The 20,360-nt window shown below is 40.7% G+C and overlaps 1 protein-coding gene across 5 annotated transcripts; it reads left to right on the top strand.

The window, feature by feature from the left end:
- The first annotated feature begins 289 nt into the window (after positions 1 to 289).
- LOC135474822 (protein mono-ADP-ribosyltransferase PARP12-like) lies at positions 290 to 15,098 on the top strand. 5 transcript variants are annotated; one of them, XM_064754428.1, is made up of 7 exons: positions 290 to 391; positions 2,404 to 2,500; positions 6,280 to 7,533; positions 8,348 to 8,528; positions 10,508 to 10,725; positions 11,804 to 12,034; positions 12,352 to 15,098. In XM_064754428.1, exons 3-7 carry the CDS (start codon positions 6,284 to 6,286, stop codon positions 12,779 to 12,781), a joined length of 2,310 nt encoding a protein of 769 aa, XP_064610498.1. In that variant the 5' UTR covers positions 290 to 391; positions 2,404 to 2,500; positions 6,280 to 6,283; the 3' UTR covers positions 12,782 to 15,098. The 5 variants fall into 5 exon arrangements, with proteins under 5 accessions (XP_064610498.1, XP_064610497.1, XP_064610499.1 ...); XM_064754427.1 differs by lacking the exon at positions 2,404 to 2,500; XM_064754429.1 differs by lacking the exons at positions 290 to 391; positions 2,404 to 2,500 and adding an exon at positions 3,847 to 4,037.
- Positions 15,099 to 20,360: the final 5,262 nt, after the last annotated feature.

Genomic DNA, 20,360 nt, shown 5'->3' with positions numbered 1-20,360 from the left:
ACTGATAATTTATAAGATACCTTGTCTTGTTCATCATCTGTTGTCTATAGTTCGATTATTTGGAGAAGCCCTGTAGTAAATAAAATTTAAGTTAATAGTATGAGATATACAGTGATATAATCCGTATGTCTTTTTAGTGAACACAAATGTGTAACTATATCCCACTACTTTACATTTCGCGCCATATGTGTGGTCATGCGCACTACACCGTCCTCCTGATGGATGTCCGTTCTCCTGGTGGATGTACTTCCGTTCCCCTCGTGGATGTAGGCTGACGAGTACTGTTGCATTAACAGGACGCTGTTGACAGCCCAGTGGAACCGTAAATTTCACACTTTAGGTCTATCCCTGTCTGGTTTGAGGTTTTTACTTGACGTGACAGTCGACAGAGGTAGGACACAAGAGCATCACTGCTGTTACTTATGATTTCTGAACTTGTCAGAAATTTTGAAATTTGTACTGATGAATTTCCCGCACTTTGTACATGCGTGTACTGGTAGTAATAATATCGGGGCATTTCCAAGAAATAGGTCCTTGTGTGCTTAGCAGTATTTAATAGTTTCATATGTAGTCCATGTGTTGCACTGCTTGCGATATGATCATTTTCTTTCATAGTGTTGACACGAAGCCTATGTTATAGACGACTCTGCGTACATGTGCAGCTGAAGCTTGCGGGACACGTTATGTGTAGACTTAGCTCTGTAGGGTTGTGGTTATTTTAGCATAACGATTATTCAGCATACAACGTCTAATTCATCAGGCTCTGGTTATGTATGCTATGGTTATGTATGCTATAGGGTACTGATAGTATGTATATTTAGCCTAGGCATTCACAGTCCTACAGAGCTATAGCATATGCTATGAAGTCAACTTAACTTGTAGATCAGGCGAAAATAGATGTGGGTTAACTCGTATCGAGCAACGCAGTTGAGAGAGTTATGGAGAGAAAGGGCCCATATGTGTCGGATTTATCATAAGGAATATCTACAGCTGTTTACATGGGCATTTCTTTCGTGGCATAAATTGGTGTCTAAACCATGTGGTCTCTGTACTTAACTAAACTTTTGTGAGACTCACTCTCTGAACCAAAAGGTCCATGGCAATCACATCTGTTCGCGAAAAATAATCACATTTTCAGAGCCTATACCATAGCATTTCGTTGAGTTTTCAAGATGGCTGCAGTAAGGTAGACCCTAAAGATGCCTTTTTTTTCCATTTATGATACTGAAATGGACTGTTTTTGGTTAGGCCAACTTGAGATTAGGTCTGTTAATTTGTAGGAACATGCATGTCCATGACATTGATTTATGCTAATCGTACCTTACCGTTAATCCGACACATTTTTCTCTCCATAACTCTTTGCAACTTACTGTGTTGCTCTATAAGAGTTACTCTACTCTGCAGCTATACCAGTACATGATTTTGGTCCCAGCTGCAATCATAACACAAAATAACCTGCACAATTTGGTAGAGATATGCTGCTAATTTGGTCCTTCACAAAATCTGATCAGAAGTGTATATGCTTATTTGCAAATGCCAGGACCAGCTTAATTAGCTCCCCCAGTGCAGGCTCTGTCCTCAGGAAGGTTGTTTTGACAACTATCGCCGTTGACGTAGCCCCAGCTTAAGCACTCTTAAGGTTAGGTTCACTACCACAGAAATCACTGATGTAGGAACAATGTCATCATGGTAGCCGCGAGTTTGTAGTGTTAAGAGAGCCTCATGAAACTGGGCACAGGCTACTTATAATTTCTGGACTGACCGTTTGGGCCTAGGAAAAGCTTAAGTTTCAAGCCCAGCATTTTTAATCCCCAAGGAGACAGCCATGCCGCTTTATTTTCATTCTATATGTTAGGTCATATCATATTTTTTACCCATGTATTTTACATCTTTTATCACTCAGTTAATAATGACATTTAAAAACATATATGGGTGGAGGAAGCCACATCTTGTCAGATGAAAAATTTGTCTAATAAATTAAATGAAGTAAAAAATTGTGACTTGGAATTAATGGTTGTAAAACTGTGATACCCATGGTGCTGCTAGACTGGTTGATTGTATAAGGTGCCATATTGTTTTTACTGGCAACAGACTCTCGTCATCCGAGAAATGTTTTCACTGTGAGCATTACTTTTGAGTTATTGTGATTTCTTCCACAATCCGCTACTAGTCATCTGTAGCAGTTTATTTTCGTGGAAGAAAGGGTGTATTTTGGAAATATTCAGATTTATTGTAACGAGTTCGTGAAAGATTGTGGATTCGTAAAAATGTACTTTTACGCGCCATTCCCTACACTTTTATAGTTTGCACTGTAAACATGCAAGTTTCGGAAGCACTTAGTTACTGTCGCTCTGTGAGTATAGGGAGCTGTTTCATTCTCTTACTTGTATTTTGTAATGATAGGTTATTGCTGATCTGACAGATGCAGATAACCTCCTACAGTGTGCATTGCAATGTATGGAAGCCCCGCCGTTAGCAGCATTGTCCCTTTTACCTTCTGGTAGGTTGAGTGTACGTATTGTGACGCATTATGTACGTGATAATGACCTGTTTTAAGCCACTGATAATTATTCAGTTGTATTTGTATTGTTCACAGTACATGTAATGTGTTCATGTATGGTGGCTCTTATGAACCACCTCAAAACAGATAATTGAATTACCATAGCTATAAGGAGTACAATATTGTTGTTGTTTTGCTCATGAGATACGGGTAATGAACAAATGATTTGTCTAGGTCGAGCAGTGGATGTAAGCTCATATTCCACAGTACCTGTATATTATTAATACATGTATTTGAAAAGTGTAAAAGAACATTTTGTTACATGTTACTTTTGCAAATTGTGTATGCATTGTACAGTATGCAACTGTACAATAATTGATTTCTCATAGTACAGAGGGTTCACTTTACTTCTGTTAGGTGCCACACATGCCGTTTCAGTTTCGCTTGTGTCGGTTATTCCATTCCAAGTTGTACCAATACGATGACCAGCTCAGGTTTCAAAATTTTGTTCTGTAGAAACTGCGACCTTCACAACCCTGCTATTAGCCACCATGTGTTGATGTTCCCAGTATACATCATCCCTATCTTTAAAGTTGTACACCTGATATGTGTTAAGCTTAAAAGATTATGTGGCCTACATTTTTCTGCGTGCTACATGTATGTACCGTTACAACACGAATGTGTTGCCTATATGCATTTAGGGGTGAGAACAGCTAGACAAGGACAAGTCACATACTGACCATGACATACCACACCCCCTTGACTATTACATGTACATGTATTAATATGTGTGGATGTATGGTATGTATTGTATACATAAAGACAATACAGTTTTCCAGAAATACATGTACTGGAGCCCGCCATGTTTTCATGCAGTATTGTCTTACAATCATGTTTTCCTACCAGGTGATCAATCTACACAGAGATAGTTATGTGTTGAAATTCTAGTGAAATATTTGTGAAGCTTTTTGACCGACATATTTTTTTCATTCTGACTATAATCTAAAGGTTAATGGAGAACTTTGCTCTCAGCACTGTACCAAAAAATCACCTTTGTTTTTTACACCTGCGTGTACTCTGCTGAATTCAGTTCATCCTTTATGAACTTTTATAATTACAGGTAATTAAGACTTTAATTTTGCTACATACTTTTTTTCCACTCAGCATTGTCATGATGTGAACATTGCTGTTTACTCTTTGAGTGTTTTTACAGTTTAGCAGAATTTACCAATTTTTTAACACTTCTTTATGTAGTTTTCGTGGTATTTGAATGTTACATTGAGAGCAGGCCTAAACTCGCCAGTACATGCCGTGTACTTGTGTTTACAATGATACATGTAATACAGCTGGATCCTAGCCATAAATTCTCCTTATATCGTGGCCGGACGGTTGACATAGGATATGTGGACCATACACGGAAGGTGGGTCATCAGTGAGTCAATCTGCTGTCACCACTGGCGTATCATCCGCCCACCATAAGCAGATTATGATTGGATCATGGCGCCATCATCGGCGCAGGATTTTGTGACATTACCTGGTTGGTAATTATAGTTTAGACTTGCATGTTTATTTTTACTTCCCTGTAAAACTGGGTTGACTGGGTGAAGGCCTTTCCAAATCCAATAATCTGGCACCAGTTTTGTCACAAAGACTTCTACAGGCAATATTTATTATTAAATGGTGTAAATCTGTTCCGTTGCCATGACCTTGAAGTTCCTCTCACAGGTGAGGTAGAATTAATGCAGTTTTGCATGTGGGAGCTCTGTAAGGTGACATCAGTATTTTTATCACACAGCTCCATGCATTGGGTACTGTTTTTGTTGAAAATATGACCTAGACGGCCTTTCAGTGCTCACCAGTCAAGCTTGAATTTTCACAGTCTAGAGGTCTGTACGGTCACAGCGGTATTTTCATCACACTGTTCCATGCATTTAGTAAACACTTTGGGAAAATAGGACTCGATGGCCTTTCGGTCTTCGCTACTCAGAATCACATGTTTAAATTGGCGAACATGCATGGACGCACGCTTAACCTGTCTGCAATGGAGTAAATAGTAACCTCTAGTGCTGGACAAAGTATATAAATGTAGTAGGCTCCCTCTGGGGCTTATTATGGCCATGTATAAAGTCTCAGACGAAAAGCTTATCAGTTTATCAAAGGCGTTTACGTGATAATCAGATTGTCATGTCATTTGTCAACATAGCTGTGTCTGTTAGCCTCTATCCCTGTCTATCAGATTGGCATGCCATCTTTTTTAGCATAGCTGTGTCTGTCAGCCTGTAAAGCAATTCATCCATCAGCCTATATCTGCATCCAACAGATTGGCATGCCGTCTGTTAGCAATGGCCGTGTGTCAGCCTGTAAAGCAATTCATCTGTCAGCCTATATCTCTTTCCGTCCGTTGGCATATCATATGTCAGCGTGGATGTGTGTGAGTCAGCCTGTAAAGCAATTCATCCGTTGGCCTGTATCTCTTTCCGTCCGTTGGCATGTCATATGTCAGCATGGATCCGTGTGTGTCAGCCTGGTAAGCAATTCATCCGTCAGCCTATATCTTCATCCATCAGATTGCCATGTCATATGTCAGCATGGCCATGTGTGTCAGCCTGTAAAGCAATTCAACCGTCAGCGTATATCTCTTTCCGTCCATTGGCATGTCACATCAGCATGGATGCGTGTGTGTCAGCCTGGTAAGCAGTTCATCAGCCTTCCTCTCCGGCCATACATGGGAAGGTCTGCTAGCAACCTGCGGATGGTCGTGGGTTTCCCCTGGGCTCTGCCCGGTTTCCACCCACCATAATGCTGGCCACTGTCGTAGAAGTGAAATATTCTTGAGTACGGCGTAAAACACCAATCAGATAAATAAATAAATAAATTCATCAGCCTATATTCAACAGATTGGCATGTCATCTGTCTGCATGGCTGTACATCTGTCTTCCTGTATCACCATACATCAGATTGGCATGCCATCTGTCAACATTGCTGTGTCCGTTTCTATTCTATTTTCTATTCTATTTCTCCGTCTTTCAGATTTGCATTCCATCTGTCAACATGGCTGTGTGTCTGTCAGCCTGTATCTCCGTCCATCAGATTGGCATGTCATCTGTCAGCATGGCTGTGTCTGTTAGCCTATATCTCTGTCTGTCAGACTGGCACGTCATCTTTCAGCATAGCAGTGTCCATCAGCCTGTCAAGCAGTTCATCTGTCAGCTTATATCTCTTTCCATCAAACTGGCATGCCATTTGTCAGCATGATCGTTGGTCTGTTCATCCAACACCAATTGCATTTTTTTTTTTTTTTCAGTCAGAACTGTGAAACTGATGGATGTGTCTTGTGCTAATTTACATATTTTGGACGTTTAATGAATTAATTACTCAAAAACCTCTACATAGAGATTAAGAGACCTGACAGTGGTCAGTAAGGCTGCACATAGACACCAGTGCAAATTACCATCATTGAGCTCCTGCATAGTTAAGCTGCATGTCCCTGGTCTGATGTTCTGGTTTTTGTTGGACTGAGCCAACTTTGCTGTCATAATATCCTTGTCACATGTAACTGTAAATTCAGTAATGGTTATCTGAAATAGAGTATATTTATTTTATCACCTGATTTACTTTCTGATTCTATAAACATGTATATGTTCTGGAAGCAAATAATCCGTAATACAAAAGGAATAGTATCTTAATAATCAGCTTATTATATAATGGCATGTAGTACCCAGTGTTCAAGGCCAGTTTTAAGGGTGGAATCTTTTCTATTACTGATATTTGTGTTTCAGAAATATGGCCGATAGTCCAGCATACAGATATGTGCCATCAATCTGCAGAGATTACAACACAAAAACCTGTACCCGCAAGGATTGTACGAGGCCACATTTGTGCTATAAATATTTCCATCCCAGCAGTTACTGTAAGAGTGGAAAAGAATGCGACTATAGCCATAACATCTTTAACCCCCAAGCTAAAATGTGCTTACAAAAGGCAGGCTTTAACACAAAAGCTAAGCCTGGAGATGTAAAAAATGAGTATGTCGCAGCCCTGAAGATAAAAGAATCAACATCAGCCACAGAGGGTAAGAAAATGTTCAAGAATCCCAATGTCCTGACATTCTCCCCTCACAATCAGTGGGGAAGACCACCAAGTCCGATGGTTCCTCAGCTCTGTCATAATTACAACCATGGCCTGTGTAACAACCAAGCTACATGCCATCTGCTTCACATGTGCCAGGGATATGTGGAAGGCAATTGTCCAAAAAGCCACCAGACCTGTGACTTTTCCCATGACATATTTGATCCTATGGTCAAGGCAAGGCTGAAAGACTGTGGCATGAATGTTGACCAAAAACCTAAGAACGTGTTGATGGAATATCGCAGACTACTGAGGGTGCCAACCAGGCCAGAAAGAGGACTTGAAGCCCAGATAAGGGCTCTGTCCGCCATGGATGTGAGAGGTCCAAAAAAGCCCCTTTCAAAGCAACATCGTCGACCACAGTCACAGGAACGTGACAAGCCCTCAAATCCAAGGCATGGCAGCTGGAGCAAGGTGGCAACTGATTCAGATAATAGTGATTCATCTGTTTATGATGAAGGGCCTGAGGAGGAATCTAAAGAAGCAAAAGTGCAAAAGAAAAAAAGAGGTAAACGAGGTCAGGGGAAAAAAAAGAAAGAGAAACAAGCTAGCAGTGGTGAAGCTGTTTCAGGAGAGGCTATAGGAACAAGCAAACAGAAAGGCTCATCAGCAAAAACTGCTTCCAAGGAAAGCCTGAGTCAACAGAAATCTACTGCTAAGGTGGTGAAAAGAAGCCTACATATAAGCATTTTCGATGAGGCTGATATCTGCCTGTATTTTCTCTCTGGAAAATGTGCCTATGGTGAAAGCTGTAAAAATCACCACCAACTCTTACCCTATGTATGGCAGTACAGAACCCTCCAGCAAGGTATGAAATGGAACTTCTTCAGCAGGGATAATGTGCAGCTGTTGGAGCAGAGCTATTGCAATGTCAAGACTGAAGCTTGTTCTGTGATTGTGGAAGGGTAAGTCAGGACTGCTTCAAGCACTCTGATTGTAAAAGGGTAAGTCAGGACAGGATCATGCACTGTGATTGCAGAAGGATAAATCAAGACGAGATCATGCTCAGTAATTGTAGAAGGGTACATCAGGACTGATTGAAGCACTGGGTCATGCACAGTGATTGTAGAAGGGTAAGTCAGGACAGGATCATGCACTGTGATTGCAGAAGGATAAATCAAGACGAGATCATGCTCAGTGATTGTAGAGGGGTAAGTCAGGACTGATTGAAGCACTGGGTCACGCATAGTGATTGTAGAAGGGTAAGTCAGGTCTGGATCATGCACTGTGATTGCAGAAGGATAAATCAAGACGAGATCATGCTCAGTGATTGTAGAGGGGTAAGTCAGGACTGATTGAAGCACTGGGTCACGCACAGTGATTGTAGAAGGGTAAGTCAGGTCTGGATCATGCACTGTGATTGCAGAAGGATAAATCAAGACGAGATCATGCTCAGTGATTGTAGAGGGGTAAGCTAGGATTGAGTCAAGCACTGGGTCATGCACAGTGATTGTAGAAGGGTGACAGTCCTATCTGAGACGTTAAATGCGCTTGTCTTTCTGTCACAATGATATTCAAGGTGTAGTTTTATTCCGGGTCATGGTCAATTTGTGGATTTCTTTACTCTTAATGTTTTGTCAAAATAAGCAATTGGTGATGCTTCTTAACTAATTATTGTCACTAAGTATTACAGACATGCACTGTGTAATTAAAACATTTACACAAATAGTAAAGTACAAACATCCTGTCAAAAGGTTATTGGCTTATTTGTTTTTCCAGTCAGATGTTTTCTGTAGACTTCAACACGATGAACATGATTGCCAGAACTAGCGATATGAGTATTCCTGTTCGTCGACTCTCCACAGACTCGTATGTAAATGAGAATAAAGATCAGCTGTTTGCCACGAAGTGGACGTGGTACTGGGAGAGTGATGAAGGCTGGATGCCATGTGGTCAGAAGGTAACAAAACAAGGCTCTGAGTGCAGTTTGTGGCCCCCTCAAAGGCAAGCAAATCTTGCAAATCCTGGAAACAGCAGTGCCTTCTACCTGTGTGGAAAAAAAATTACTAGTGATTTCAACTACATAACAAGTCACCATGAATGATCACATCTGCTTTTGCTATATAAGTAAAGTCAAGGGTACTGATGTTGTAGGAGTTTCGTGATTTGCTGCCCTTCGTAGAGGGCTGGAGAGCCCCATTGTGCCTGACATTTCTGTGGGCACGAAGCCAGTGATGTTTTGGGTATTCCATCGAATGAATGATTAAGGCAACATTGGTAATATATCAGCCATATCATGTGTACTGGTATAATGGCCTGCATGATGTCAGTTACACAGAACAACAATTTTCAGCTGGGATCACATACTGATGAAATTGCTTGCGAAATTGTATGTACATAAGGGGTGTTTCTAGTTCAAACTCTCCTATCACTAAAGTTTAAGGAGTTCTACTATACCACATGACTCGTCAGAAATATGAGACAACTATATTTGATTACATTTTCTATAACATACAATGTAAACATACATAAAGTGCCTGAAAACGGTTACATAACACTTTATATTGCGTAAATGAATAGAGAAGATTGAGGAGCCGAACATTTGTGAACTTTAGAAGCTCTGAGATGAAAGAGGTGTCATTTGTACCTCTGGAGCATGGCTAGGCAGGTAAACAGTAAATTAATGTCAGCAAATGTTGTGTAACATTTTTGACAGATGATACAGTAGGACTTTTTGTACCTAAAAAAGAGAAAGGAAAGACAACTTGAAACTCTCATATTGATGTTGTCTGATCTATTTTAACTGTTTTGTTCTCTTTAATAGATAGATTGGGAGTGGGTTGAGCAGTTAAGATGGCTGTCTTTCAATCCCTAGTCAATCCTACAACTCATAAGGTGTATGTTTAAGCCGTCTTGGACAAATAATTTGTGTTCTTGCAACTCTCTCTTCATCAGGCCTTGGTGATAAGAAGTGGTCAGCAATGTTGTGTCTAAAATAAAGACCACTTGTCTTCCATCAGTCTAGTGTTTATACATTTATGTGTGTGTCACATGTAGGAAAGTTCAGTCGGTAACTTGGGGCCCTTGATGGCTTAGATGGTTAAAGTGCTGGCTTGTTGGGACTACCAACCTGTTGACCAAAGAGACGTCTTGTTTGAATTTGCACTATCACTGTTTTGGCTGTTGCTTTTAGTTTAGAACAAGATGTTTGACCTCCAAGGTGGTACGTCGGGTTTTTCAGGTATCTCGGTATCTTCAGGTATCTTGTTTTGAACTTATTTACGACACATCTGCCCTGTCTTCGTGCATTGACTAGCATTTTTTCTGCTTGACAGTTTCCTGCAATATTCCAGTCTATAACACAGGTGTTTTTAGCTTACTGCTTGGGACTATTGTGTCTTCCTACACAGAGGATATATTAATGCTCAGTGTTGATTTTAAACTTACTTGCTTGTACAGATTGGAAACATAGGCAAATGATGCTGTGACGTTATCATTAGCTGCAATAAAAAAAAAAACTCTCCACATGTCTTAATTGTTGCATTGTTGTAGAGTTTTGGGCATAGAATATTCACCTGAAAAGCAGCTGTACTGTACCTCTGGTTTGAAAAGTTTCTCCGGTTTGAGAGGTACCTCCGGTTTGACAGTTACCTCCATTTTGTTAGGTGCCTCTGGTTTGTGAGGTGCTTTTGGTTTGTGAGGTGCTTCTGGTTTGGTTTCCTCCACCCATAAACCAGACTAATGTCATATATGAAATTAAAGAACTTTTGCACTAATACTCCAGCAATTACCAAGGAATCAATTACCAGTGACTTCTGGGTAATATTCGAATTATACTTGGAGATTTAAAGAGCATGTAAGCCTTTAGTTGACATATATATCATCCAAAATTAGAATAAATTGAGGCTTACTGACAGAGATGATGCTTTCCTTTTCCAGAATATACATCAGAATAATCAAGTGAAGGATGTGCAAACCAAGCTGGAGGAGGCTTATCAGACAAAACCAACTGCAGAATTGTCCATCAAGATCAGTGGCTTTCGTTACATCGTTGATTTCTCTAATATGAAACAGAAGAATGTGCAGTCAAGCACGGAGAGGCGCTTACGACGACGTCCAACTTTTGTTTCCCCAGAAGAAGTAGAGAATGCAGCCAGGTCAGTGGTCTCTCAGGCATGTGTGGTTTTCCACATTTGAATGCTTCCAAAGTTGCTGTGCTTTCCCACAGATCACTGGCTTCCAGCAACGAAAGTACCCTAATTCCTCATCCTTTTGGCGTATGAAGAGCAACTTTTAGTGCCCTTTATGCACAGTTTTAATTTGATTTTGGAAACAAAACTACATTTGTTGGATTGTCAAGTTTCAGGGCTTCATAAAAAATGTAATTTTATCAGTCAAAACAGAATAATGGCTTCAGAATATGCCCCTGATCACCTCGCAAACATGTGGAAAGCTTGAAGAGTTAACGTAAGAAATTTACATCTGCTGGTAAACGTACATCTGATATGTCACTTATGCATGTATAATGAACAAAAAAAGAAACTTCCCATTTGGAGAAATGAATTATATTGAAGATGTGTTGTACAAGGTAGTTAATATGGGTGAATACCTGACGCATCTAACCACTGGAATTAAGGTGAACCACTCGAGGTGCAGGCAGCGTGCTCTTTTGTGAAAACATGACCCTGCACTTGTACAAGGTCACATGAACACAATATCAATGGAGCTGAGCACCCAGATGTGTGCAGAATTTGCTGGTGATTTAAAAAAAAACACACTGACAATCCTTGAGATATAAACAATTCTCATGCCATGCCCTACAAATGTTGAACCTGAACATGCATTCAGTATGCTCCAGGCTGGCCAGTCTACTGTGACTGTTGCACATGCCATAAGACACAGTAGATGGACAGTTCACAACCTGAGGACACGTGTATCAAACAGGTAGGACATCAGGTCTCCCCATGTTAGGACGGCCACATATGACAGTACATGATGAGATCACTAAAATTCAGCTATGTTATTTGCGTAATCGTTTTACGACAGCAACTTCGACCAGTATAAAATGCTGTCTTATTGGACGGCCATCGAAGGGATTTGTTCTGTGTGGCGACATTTTCTTGTGTGGATCATGTGATACTGAAGCCAGTTGTTGGTGTGAAATATTCCTTGTTAAAAGCAGTTAATCAAAAATTCATGATAAACATAATATTTTTACGATATCTGATGCTTTAGGCTGCAGGAATTGGCTGCACAAAAGTTCAAGAGGGACTCGTCAGAATCTGTGACCCTCCCCCGTGAGTGGAAACCTATGGGTTTGAGCGAGGACATGAAAACTGTGGACATCCCACCCACGTCGCGTGACTATGCCACCATAAGGGATATATTTCTGATGTCCATGCCAAACACCTCCATCATCCTGATTAAGAGAGTACAGAACCGCTCTCTCTGGTTCATGTTCCAGATGTAAGTATGTATGCCTGTGAACTTGTTGGGGCGATTCTCGGAGTTCTTTTGGATCACTAGAATACAAGCAGAATCTATGAAGTTCCTTGGTGTGGACAGCTGTGTTTCAGAAGTCCATCGAAAGACTAAGATCCTTTGAAGCCGCACCTTTGAAATACACAATCTTGGATTTGTTTATACGCCAGTGCTTCCAACCTACGGTAGCAAACAGGCTAATTTAATTGTCACACACATAAGGAATAATGATCAAGTCTTTATAGTATACATATTTTCTGAGGTGTTGACTTTGATGGAGAGACTTTGGGCTCTGTTTTTAGGAAAGCTGATAAGCTCAAGCGTGAATATGGCCCTGGACTAACAATTGAGAGAAGATTATTCCATGGCACCAGCCCTGAAGCTGTCGACCCAATCTGCGAACAAAACTTTGACTGGAGGCTGTATGGCTCAGCTGTTGGGGCGCGTTATGGAAAGGGAGCTTACTTCGCTGTGCAAGCCAGCAAAGCAGATGGGTATGTAAAGCCAGATGAAGTTGGCCTCCGCTTCATGTTTTATGCACGAGTTCTGGTTGGTAAGACGACAAAGGGAGATAAGATGATGAGACGCCCACCCAAGGTGGATGAAGAGAACCCCAATAAACTTTTCGACTCCTGCACTGATGATCCACAGAATCCCAGCCTCTACGTACTGTTTGACAAGGATCAGTACTACCCAGAGTTTATTATCTGCTACAAGGCCAGTGAAGGGTGATGCATGTGCCTGTGAAGTGTGCCCAGATTGTGCATGTACATCTGGAAAACGCCCAGGCCAGTGAAGGAGTACTGGTGTATCTGTATATTGGAAAGTCATGTAACATTTTAAGCAAACTTATTATATACAGTAAACAAAGTAATTCAACCCAATCCTTAAAAAAAAATTGTGAAAAGCCGACAGTTTTTATTTGTATTGGTCATTATTTGGCAAGAAATGTTCTTTTCATAGATTTCCATTACAGTAGTTCATTTGTTTTGTCACGGAAACTTATGAAATGATGGCTGTCCATCTGTCTTTTAGTTCGGCACCTGTTACATCTGTGTGCAACTAAATGTACATGTACACTTACCAACAAAAAGTTGTGAAATTTGCTTTATAAGTATTAAAGCAGATACATCCTACCCGCATGAGTCGTTTGCCTTTGCACAACATTTTTGTGTTAGTTTAATGCAATTTCTGAACTCTGATGAATGCTTACCTAGTATCTTCATGTTGACACAAACTTAGTTTTAACGTTAATTTACATATTTTAAGCTTCAGGAATTTTATAGTACCACAAAACTACCAACAAACCTCACACAGTTCACAGTAAAGCTTTTTCTTATTTAATCTTCTCTATATTTTCAAACAAGAACACAGTTAAAGTCTGAAAAATCAAAGTGCAGAAACATTTCATGCTAATATCCAATATCTGCCAATCAGAATCATGGCAGTGTGTAGTGTGCTGATGTTATGCAGGATCTAACCATAATAGTGCTTTTTGTGGACAAGGTTGGGGCCAGCTGCTTTGAGAGATGACTTTCACTGTTATTGGTACGTTGCCCTACTTATTGATTTTTTATCTGTGTGTGACAGTGAAACATAGGTAAAATTTCCAGTTTGTCTGAACACCATCTTCATGTTTGTGCAACCCACTTCAGGTTGAAAGTTTGGTCCTAGTTTATGCATTGGCAAGGATTATATCATATGACCTTTAGAATTTCATCGTGGACCTCCGTGGCTCAGTTGGTTAGCATGCTAGTGCAGCGTAATGACCCAGGAGTCTCTCACCAATGCGATCACTGGGAGTTCAAGACCAGCTCATGCTGGCTTCCTCTCCGGCCAAACGTGGGAAGGTCTGCCAGCAACCTACGGATGATCATGGGTTTCCCTCGGGCTCTGCCCGGTTTCCACCCACCATAATGCTGGTCGCCATTGTATAAGCGAAATATTCTTGATTACGACGTAAAACAACAATCAAATAAATAAATAATAAATAAATAGAATTTCATCCACTGAAAAAGACGAAGGCCCCTAATATTTGAGAAGGCCCATTTCAGAATTATCTCATAGAAAAGCCTTGTGCACGGATTTTTTCACATTGAGATACCTAAACCTGGTTAGGACAACTTCTCTGTGACTGAATGATGACATGATGAGTTGCTAGTGGCTCTCATTTACAGCGGTAAGGTTCAAGGAATGACATGTACTGTCTAGGGTATTGTATTAAGTCGCCAGAGTTGTGTGCACAGTGCCCGAAAGTTGACAGATGTGCCCAGAACTTTATGGTGTCTTAGCGCTCAAACCCTGGTGCACGTCCCCATAACTTTGTGGTATTTTAGCACCCAAATTCTGGTGCATTTCCCAAGATCCTTAATTGAGTGGCCGCTATAGAAGTAACACTCCCACTAGTGTATTGTATTACGTGCATTCCTAATGTGGTAATCCATTGTGTCTCTGATGAAACAAGTTAACATTGGCGTTGCCGCTTACTGTGAATCATTGAGATTTTTGGTGTGTTTTCCGTTATTCCGACCACAAGCACACATTTGACGTCAAAGATAGAAAAATTGATGAACCACAAACCTTGTGGTGTCTTAGCACACAAAGCCTGGTGCATGTACTTAGGACCTTGTGATGCCTTAGCACCCAAAACCTGTTGCATGGCCTTAGGACCTTGTGACGTCTTAGCACCCAAAACCTGGTTCATGTACTTAGGACCTTGTGCATCCATCACTTTGTATCCACGCCTACATAAGCTAAATTGAAATACGTTTGTAGAAATGGTGCCGATATTTACCTTTTTAAATAGTGCTAATTTTGACCTTTAAGTAGTGCTGATTTTCATTTTTAAATATCACAGAATTTTCTTTTGAGTGGGGTTGATTTTCATTTTTATATGATTTTTTTATATGTGATATTTTATGTTGATTTTAAATAGTGCTGACATGTATGTACTTTCATAGAATATTTACTCTGGTTTGAAGTTTGTTTCTGATGAAAAGTATATTTGTTTGCTTTGCCATTTAATGGTAAATAAAGTTCCATTAATACCCCTGTGTGGATGTGTTTGTCTTGCTGGAATTGTTAAGAAATCAGCGGAGGCACTATGAAGCTGGTTTCACATTAAGAGACACTCTCTGCACAACACACCCAGCTGTGGACAAGAATTTTTGAATTCCCCCTACTCCTGCAGCTTGTGGGTCCTTTGTGACAATCTAAGTGGTGACTGACATTTGTTTGATCATGTGCACAGCCAGACTGGCTTGAAAACCACTTGTCTTTTGCCAATATTACCTGAAAAGCAGCACACGTCGGAAAATGTGACTTACTAAAGGTTAGTGGTTTCCTTCATAAATAAAACTGATTGCCTTTGCGTAAGTGAAAAGTTATAATAAAAGAAGATAGGCCTAAGTGAGTAAGGTGTTAGACAAAATGATGCACATCACATTTAAATTGGTTCTTCCGAGGTCAAGCAATTGTAGGTGGAGGCATGTGTGTCCAATATGTATGTGATGGATTATGGGTTCGCTTTGTGCCACAGGCATCTTTGTGTCTTTATTTACACGGTCAACAACAGGTGATCAATCCATTCAATACACACATCAGCACCGATGTCGGCGCTGCCGTCACGTTTTCCCTGATTAACAAAGCCAAAAAATCACGAAAACCCGTTTGGCTTTTAATTGTCTATGTTGTTATATTCAAAAAAAATAATCTGTTAATTTTAACAGCAAGTCTCTGTTAAAACATCATTGTCTGAATGATGTTAGAATGTATTCGCTAATTGCACCAGATTATTCTGTTAAATGTAACACACATATTTAACATAAAGATTCTACTAGACTAACGGAATACTCTGTCAAATATGACACAGTATTATGTTATACTAACAGAATACATTCTAGCATCACTCCGGCAACAGACTCTCCGTTAAAATTAAGAGATTAATTTTTTTCAGTGTAGCTGCAACGCAGATAGGTCACCCGAATGTTCCACACATTTATTATATCTGTTCAGTATCTCCGTAAAGTTAATTCACAATTGTTTTTTCTTCGAATGGATCCGTCGTTTAAAACTGCCTATTAAAGCTAGCTTAGACATTGCACAGTGGTGAGGAAAAGCAGTGTGGTTTTTGTGTCGCCTATATTTATGATAAAGATTTACCAAAAATTCTAAACGAAATTTGCTTGATACTAATAAGCCATCGTCTAGAATTCGCTCAACAGTAATGTACCAAGACATGATTCAAAGTAGGCCTATTCCTTGGACTAAAGAAGAAAAACAGGTGTGCTCGAGATGTACCAGAAGTACAGTGCAAACGATGTCAACAGGCCTTGAGATGAAACAGTTTTAGGGTCGTGTTTCGCACAATAGAATTCCGGTGAGCGCCAATAGTCGCGCGGTGTTAATGAGACTCCAGTCAGTTGTCAACGGATAAGCCACCACAGGGTAGAAGAGTTAAAATCCATTAGCGCTTTAGTGGATTCCAGGCTACCTGAAATCAGGCAGAAGGCCAGAGGACCATCAACGGTAAGTCATTTTAAGATTTCTAGCTCAGATTTATGGCGTATTTCACAAACCGTGTGTATCCTTGGGGTGGTTGTATACCTGTATGTAAATTTACGCCATGTACAATCGCTATATGTATTTGCATATCGAAGGCCAAGGAATTTTTTTACCTCATAGCTCAATATTTCCTCAGCCATTCACAGGGGTGCATTTGCCACCCATGGTACATGGATTGCAAAATGCAGTTCGCGATTTGCATCTGCAGTAAATTTGTGCACGAACTCCCCACAGTGTCTTTTTACCACAGTAATGATTTACATAACATACCAAAATTCTGCTCTGCAATCCTTACACATACGATAAACAAATCACAGTATAATAATTTTGGTAGATCTCAGAATTTTCTAGAATAATATTTCTACATGATAGTGTCAATCATTCTACTTTATCTTGGTGCAGAAAACAGTATTTGAACGTATCATATGACTTGACCATAATGCACTTTTACGAACTGCTCGATCAGGCGAGCTATCGGAATTGTTTCACTGAATTATAAATATGCACACAAACCTTGAATTGTATGTGGTGGGTTTATGGACCATATAGCTCATGACGGATTTTCGTGATGTAATACACTTTTTTAACTTTTATTTTTATCTTTGGCTGAAAAGGAACACATGAACATATCCGTCGTTGTGTTAGCGAAGTATTTTAATACAGCGAAAACGGCAGTCTGATACATCTGCTGTGAGCGCGGCAATTTACAGTACAGGGTAACCATTTTATTTGTGTGTGTAACTTCACCTACATTTCTACACAACGTTTTTACATGACATAAATTTACATACAGGTATACAACCACTCTGCTGCTGACAGAGCTTGCGACGTACGGCCGGAGAAGAAGCCAACATTAATTGGACTTGAACTCCCAGCGACCAGAGTGATAAGAGCTAGCCCCCAGGTCATTGCGCCGCGCAGAACTTGGGGTAAACCCACCATACGCATGTTACTGGCATATTGATATAGTTATTGATATTCAGTAATTATTGCTGACGAGAAATTCGTAGCTTTTTTAAACATGATTGAACAAAATTCTGCAATAATGTGTATGAGTGTGCAGATACTTCACTACACTGATTACAATATAAGCAGTGCAACAAAAGTAAGTTCCAAACAAAACATTGTTTGACATCTCCCTTGATATATACCAGATCGCAATGAAATTGTGTACACACTATCGCAATAATCAGGCGGACGCGGTATATCAAGGATTAACGTGCATTTGCTGTTGTGCGCTAATGGGCATGCACAAACTGAAAATCGGTCGATTTTGAAAATTTCATAAAAGGAGTCAACCAGATTTTTCACCGCCAATTTTTGATTTCATCACAGAATTCGTGTTACCAGTCCTGAAATATTCGTGCAGGTGGGCATTAAGGACATGGCACACACCACAAGAAATTCGTGAGGTTTAACATGATCTGCATCAGGTCCGAGATGGTCAATAAAAGGTCCTCGGACCTGAATCGCCCACATTACTATCCACAAGTCTTGGACATTCAATGTTGCACGTTCTGTGACTGTGGTATGCCATGCCTCGATTATGTAATACGGACAGGGCGATTGCAATTGACCTTTTGGGGGCTGACACACATGTAAAACAGGTTGCACGTCGAATGGGGGTGACACCAAACGCCATTCGGAAATTGCGAGCGAAGTTTTTCGCATCAGGAGATGTTAAGAACCTGCCAAGAAGTAACGTCAGGTATAAAGTCTGAGTGTGCCACAAAAAAAAATTTCCAAAAAAAAAAAAGCAATGCCATTTTCGACTCTAGCCCGAAATTCGGAATTTTAGCGCCAGAGGTTCGAGATCATCTTAGAGAAGATGTTGGTGTCGGGGCGAGACGGTTGAGTGCCCAATCAATGAGGAGACGCCTAAAAGCGGTCAAAGAACGGTCCAGGTGGCTGGTGAAAAAAGCCTTGTTGCTCCGCAGTCCTATGATAGGTCGTCTGCAGTGAACAACAAATCACATTGGATGGACTAGACGGCAATGTTACAACGTTCTTTTCACTGAAATGCGTGTGTCTCCGTCACGTTGACTCTAGGAGACGTGTGTGGCGTCGGCAGGGTGAACAGCATGCAGAGTGCTGCGTGCAGCCAGTAACGGCCTTTGGTGGTGGCAGCACAGTGGTCTGGGCAGGCATCAGTTTGACAGGAAAGACCAATCTGCTTCCTACTGAGGGAAATATTGTGATGCCGATCACAATTTGTAATCAGGAACACTCGAGGCAGGATTTACTTATGTACTGAACATTTTATGAACGATAGGAAAACATGCACACATAAATTAGACAAATTCTCACTAGCTGGTGTAACTTCAGCTATGGCACAGTTGTATCGCAGAGTCGGTGGTTCTGGGTTTTCTTTGACAAGTGACAGCACATTTTTATACAAAAACATACTGCATAGTAACAAACAAGTTTTAACAAGGTTTACAGACATACAATTCTAACAGTAACGTACATGACTGGTCCTGATATGCAGCGTTGCGGTGGATTAAAACAGTAGGTGGTCACCCAGCCTACAGTTCCACTGCAAGACCATATTCAAACAGATTATGTGTAAGGCCTGTTAACATTTAAAATACAACAGAAACATCAGCGCTGCTGGCTACGTTGCTTAAGTTCTCAAACCACATGTTTTGCCCTACGTAGCCGCCGGTGGAGATGGATTTGTCTTCTTGGACGACAATGTGCGTCCACATCGTGCAGAGATTGTGAATGATTCCTTTCAAACTGAAGGCATTGACCGGATCCAGTGGCCCGCGTGTTCTCCGGATCTCAACCCCATCGAACATCTTTGGAATCAGCTAAAACAATCAGTCTGTCGTCGAGCTAGGATGTAGTCCACTCTTGACGATGTGAGACGACTCCTTCCGGAAGAGTGGTTAGCGATCAGGCAATGTCGGATCGCAAACCTCATCTGCACAATGCGCGCTGTCGAAATTTGATACAGTCTCGTCGCGGCTACACAAGATATTGATAATTACTGGTCATCGAGTGAAAATGATCGAATTCTGTGATAAAATAAAGAATTGCCGCTGAAATATCTGGCTGACTCCTTTTATGAAATTTTCAAAATCGACCGATTTTCAGTTTCCGCATGCCCGTTAGCGCACAACTGCACCTGCGCGTTAATCCTTGATATACCGTGTCCGCCTGATTACTGGGATATTGTGTGCAAAAATTCACTGCGATCTGGTACATATCAGGGGAGATATCGAACAACGTTTTGGGGGGAACTTACTTTTGCTGCACTGTTTAGAACGGGTGAAGTAACACAAAACTGATAAACATGCTTTCGTATGTCAACAATAACAACCATATTATGATCAATGTTACGAAGTATGGCTTCTGTATCTGCCTTGTCATGGCCTAATGTTTAGAGTGTCCGCCTCGAAGTTGGGAGACCCCGGTCAGAGACTTCAATAATGTCACTTGTTGCTGCCTCGATTGGCGCTCAGTACTGAGAGGCTGGAGAAAGGAAAGAGAACTGGTTGACCCGGTATCAGTATAATGTGAGTGGGTGAGGTGTCATGCCTGGTGTCTTTGGCATGATACTTCATTTGCGGCAGCATATGTACACACACACATAATGACTGCTGGCCGTCATATGACCGGAAAGTTGTTGAATACGACCTTACACCCGAAGAGTACATACATACATACATACATATATACATACATACATACATACATACATACGAACACCTGCCTGTCGACTTGTTGCTTCCTAGCTTGACAC

The sequence above is a fragment of the Liolophura sinensis genome, chromosome 9, assembly GCF_032854445.1.
Source record: "Liolophura sinensis isolate JHLJ2023 chromosome 9, CUHK_Ljap_v2, whole genome shotgun sequence".
Classification (NCBI taxonomy): Eukaryota; Metazoa; Mollusca; class Polyplacophora; order Chitonida; family Chitonidae; genus Liolophura; species Liolophura sinensis.
Note: the sequence above shows the minus strand (reverse complement) of the source record. Positions and strands in the feature narration are given on the sequence as shown.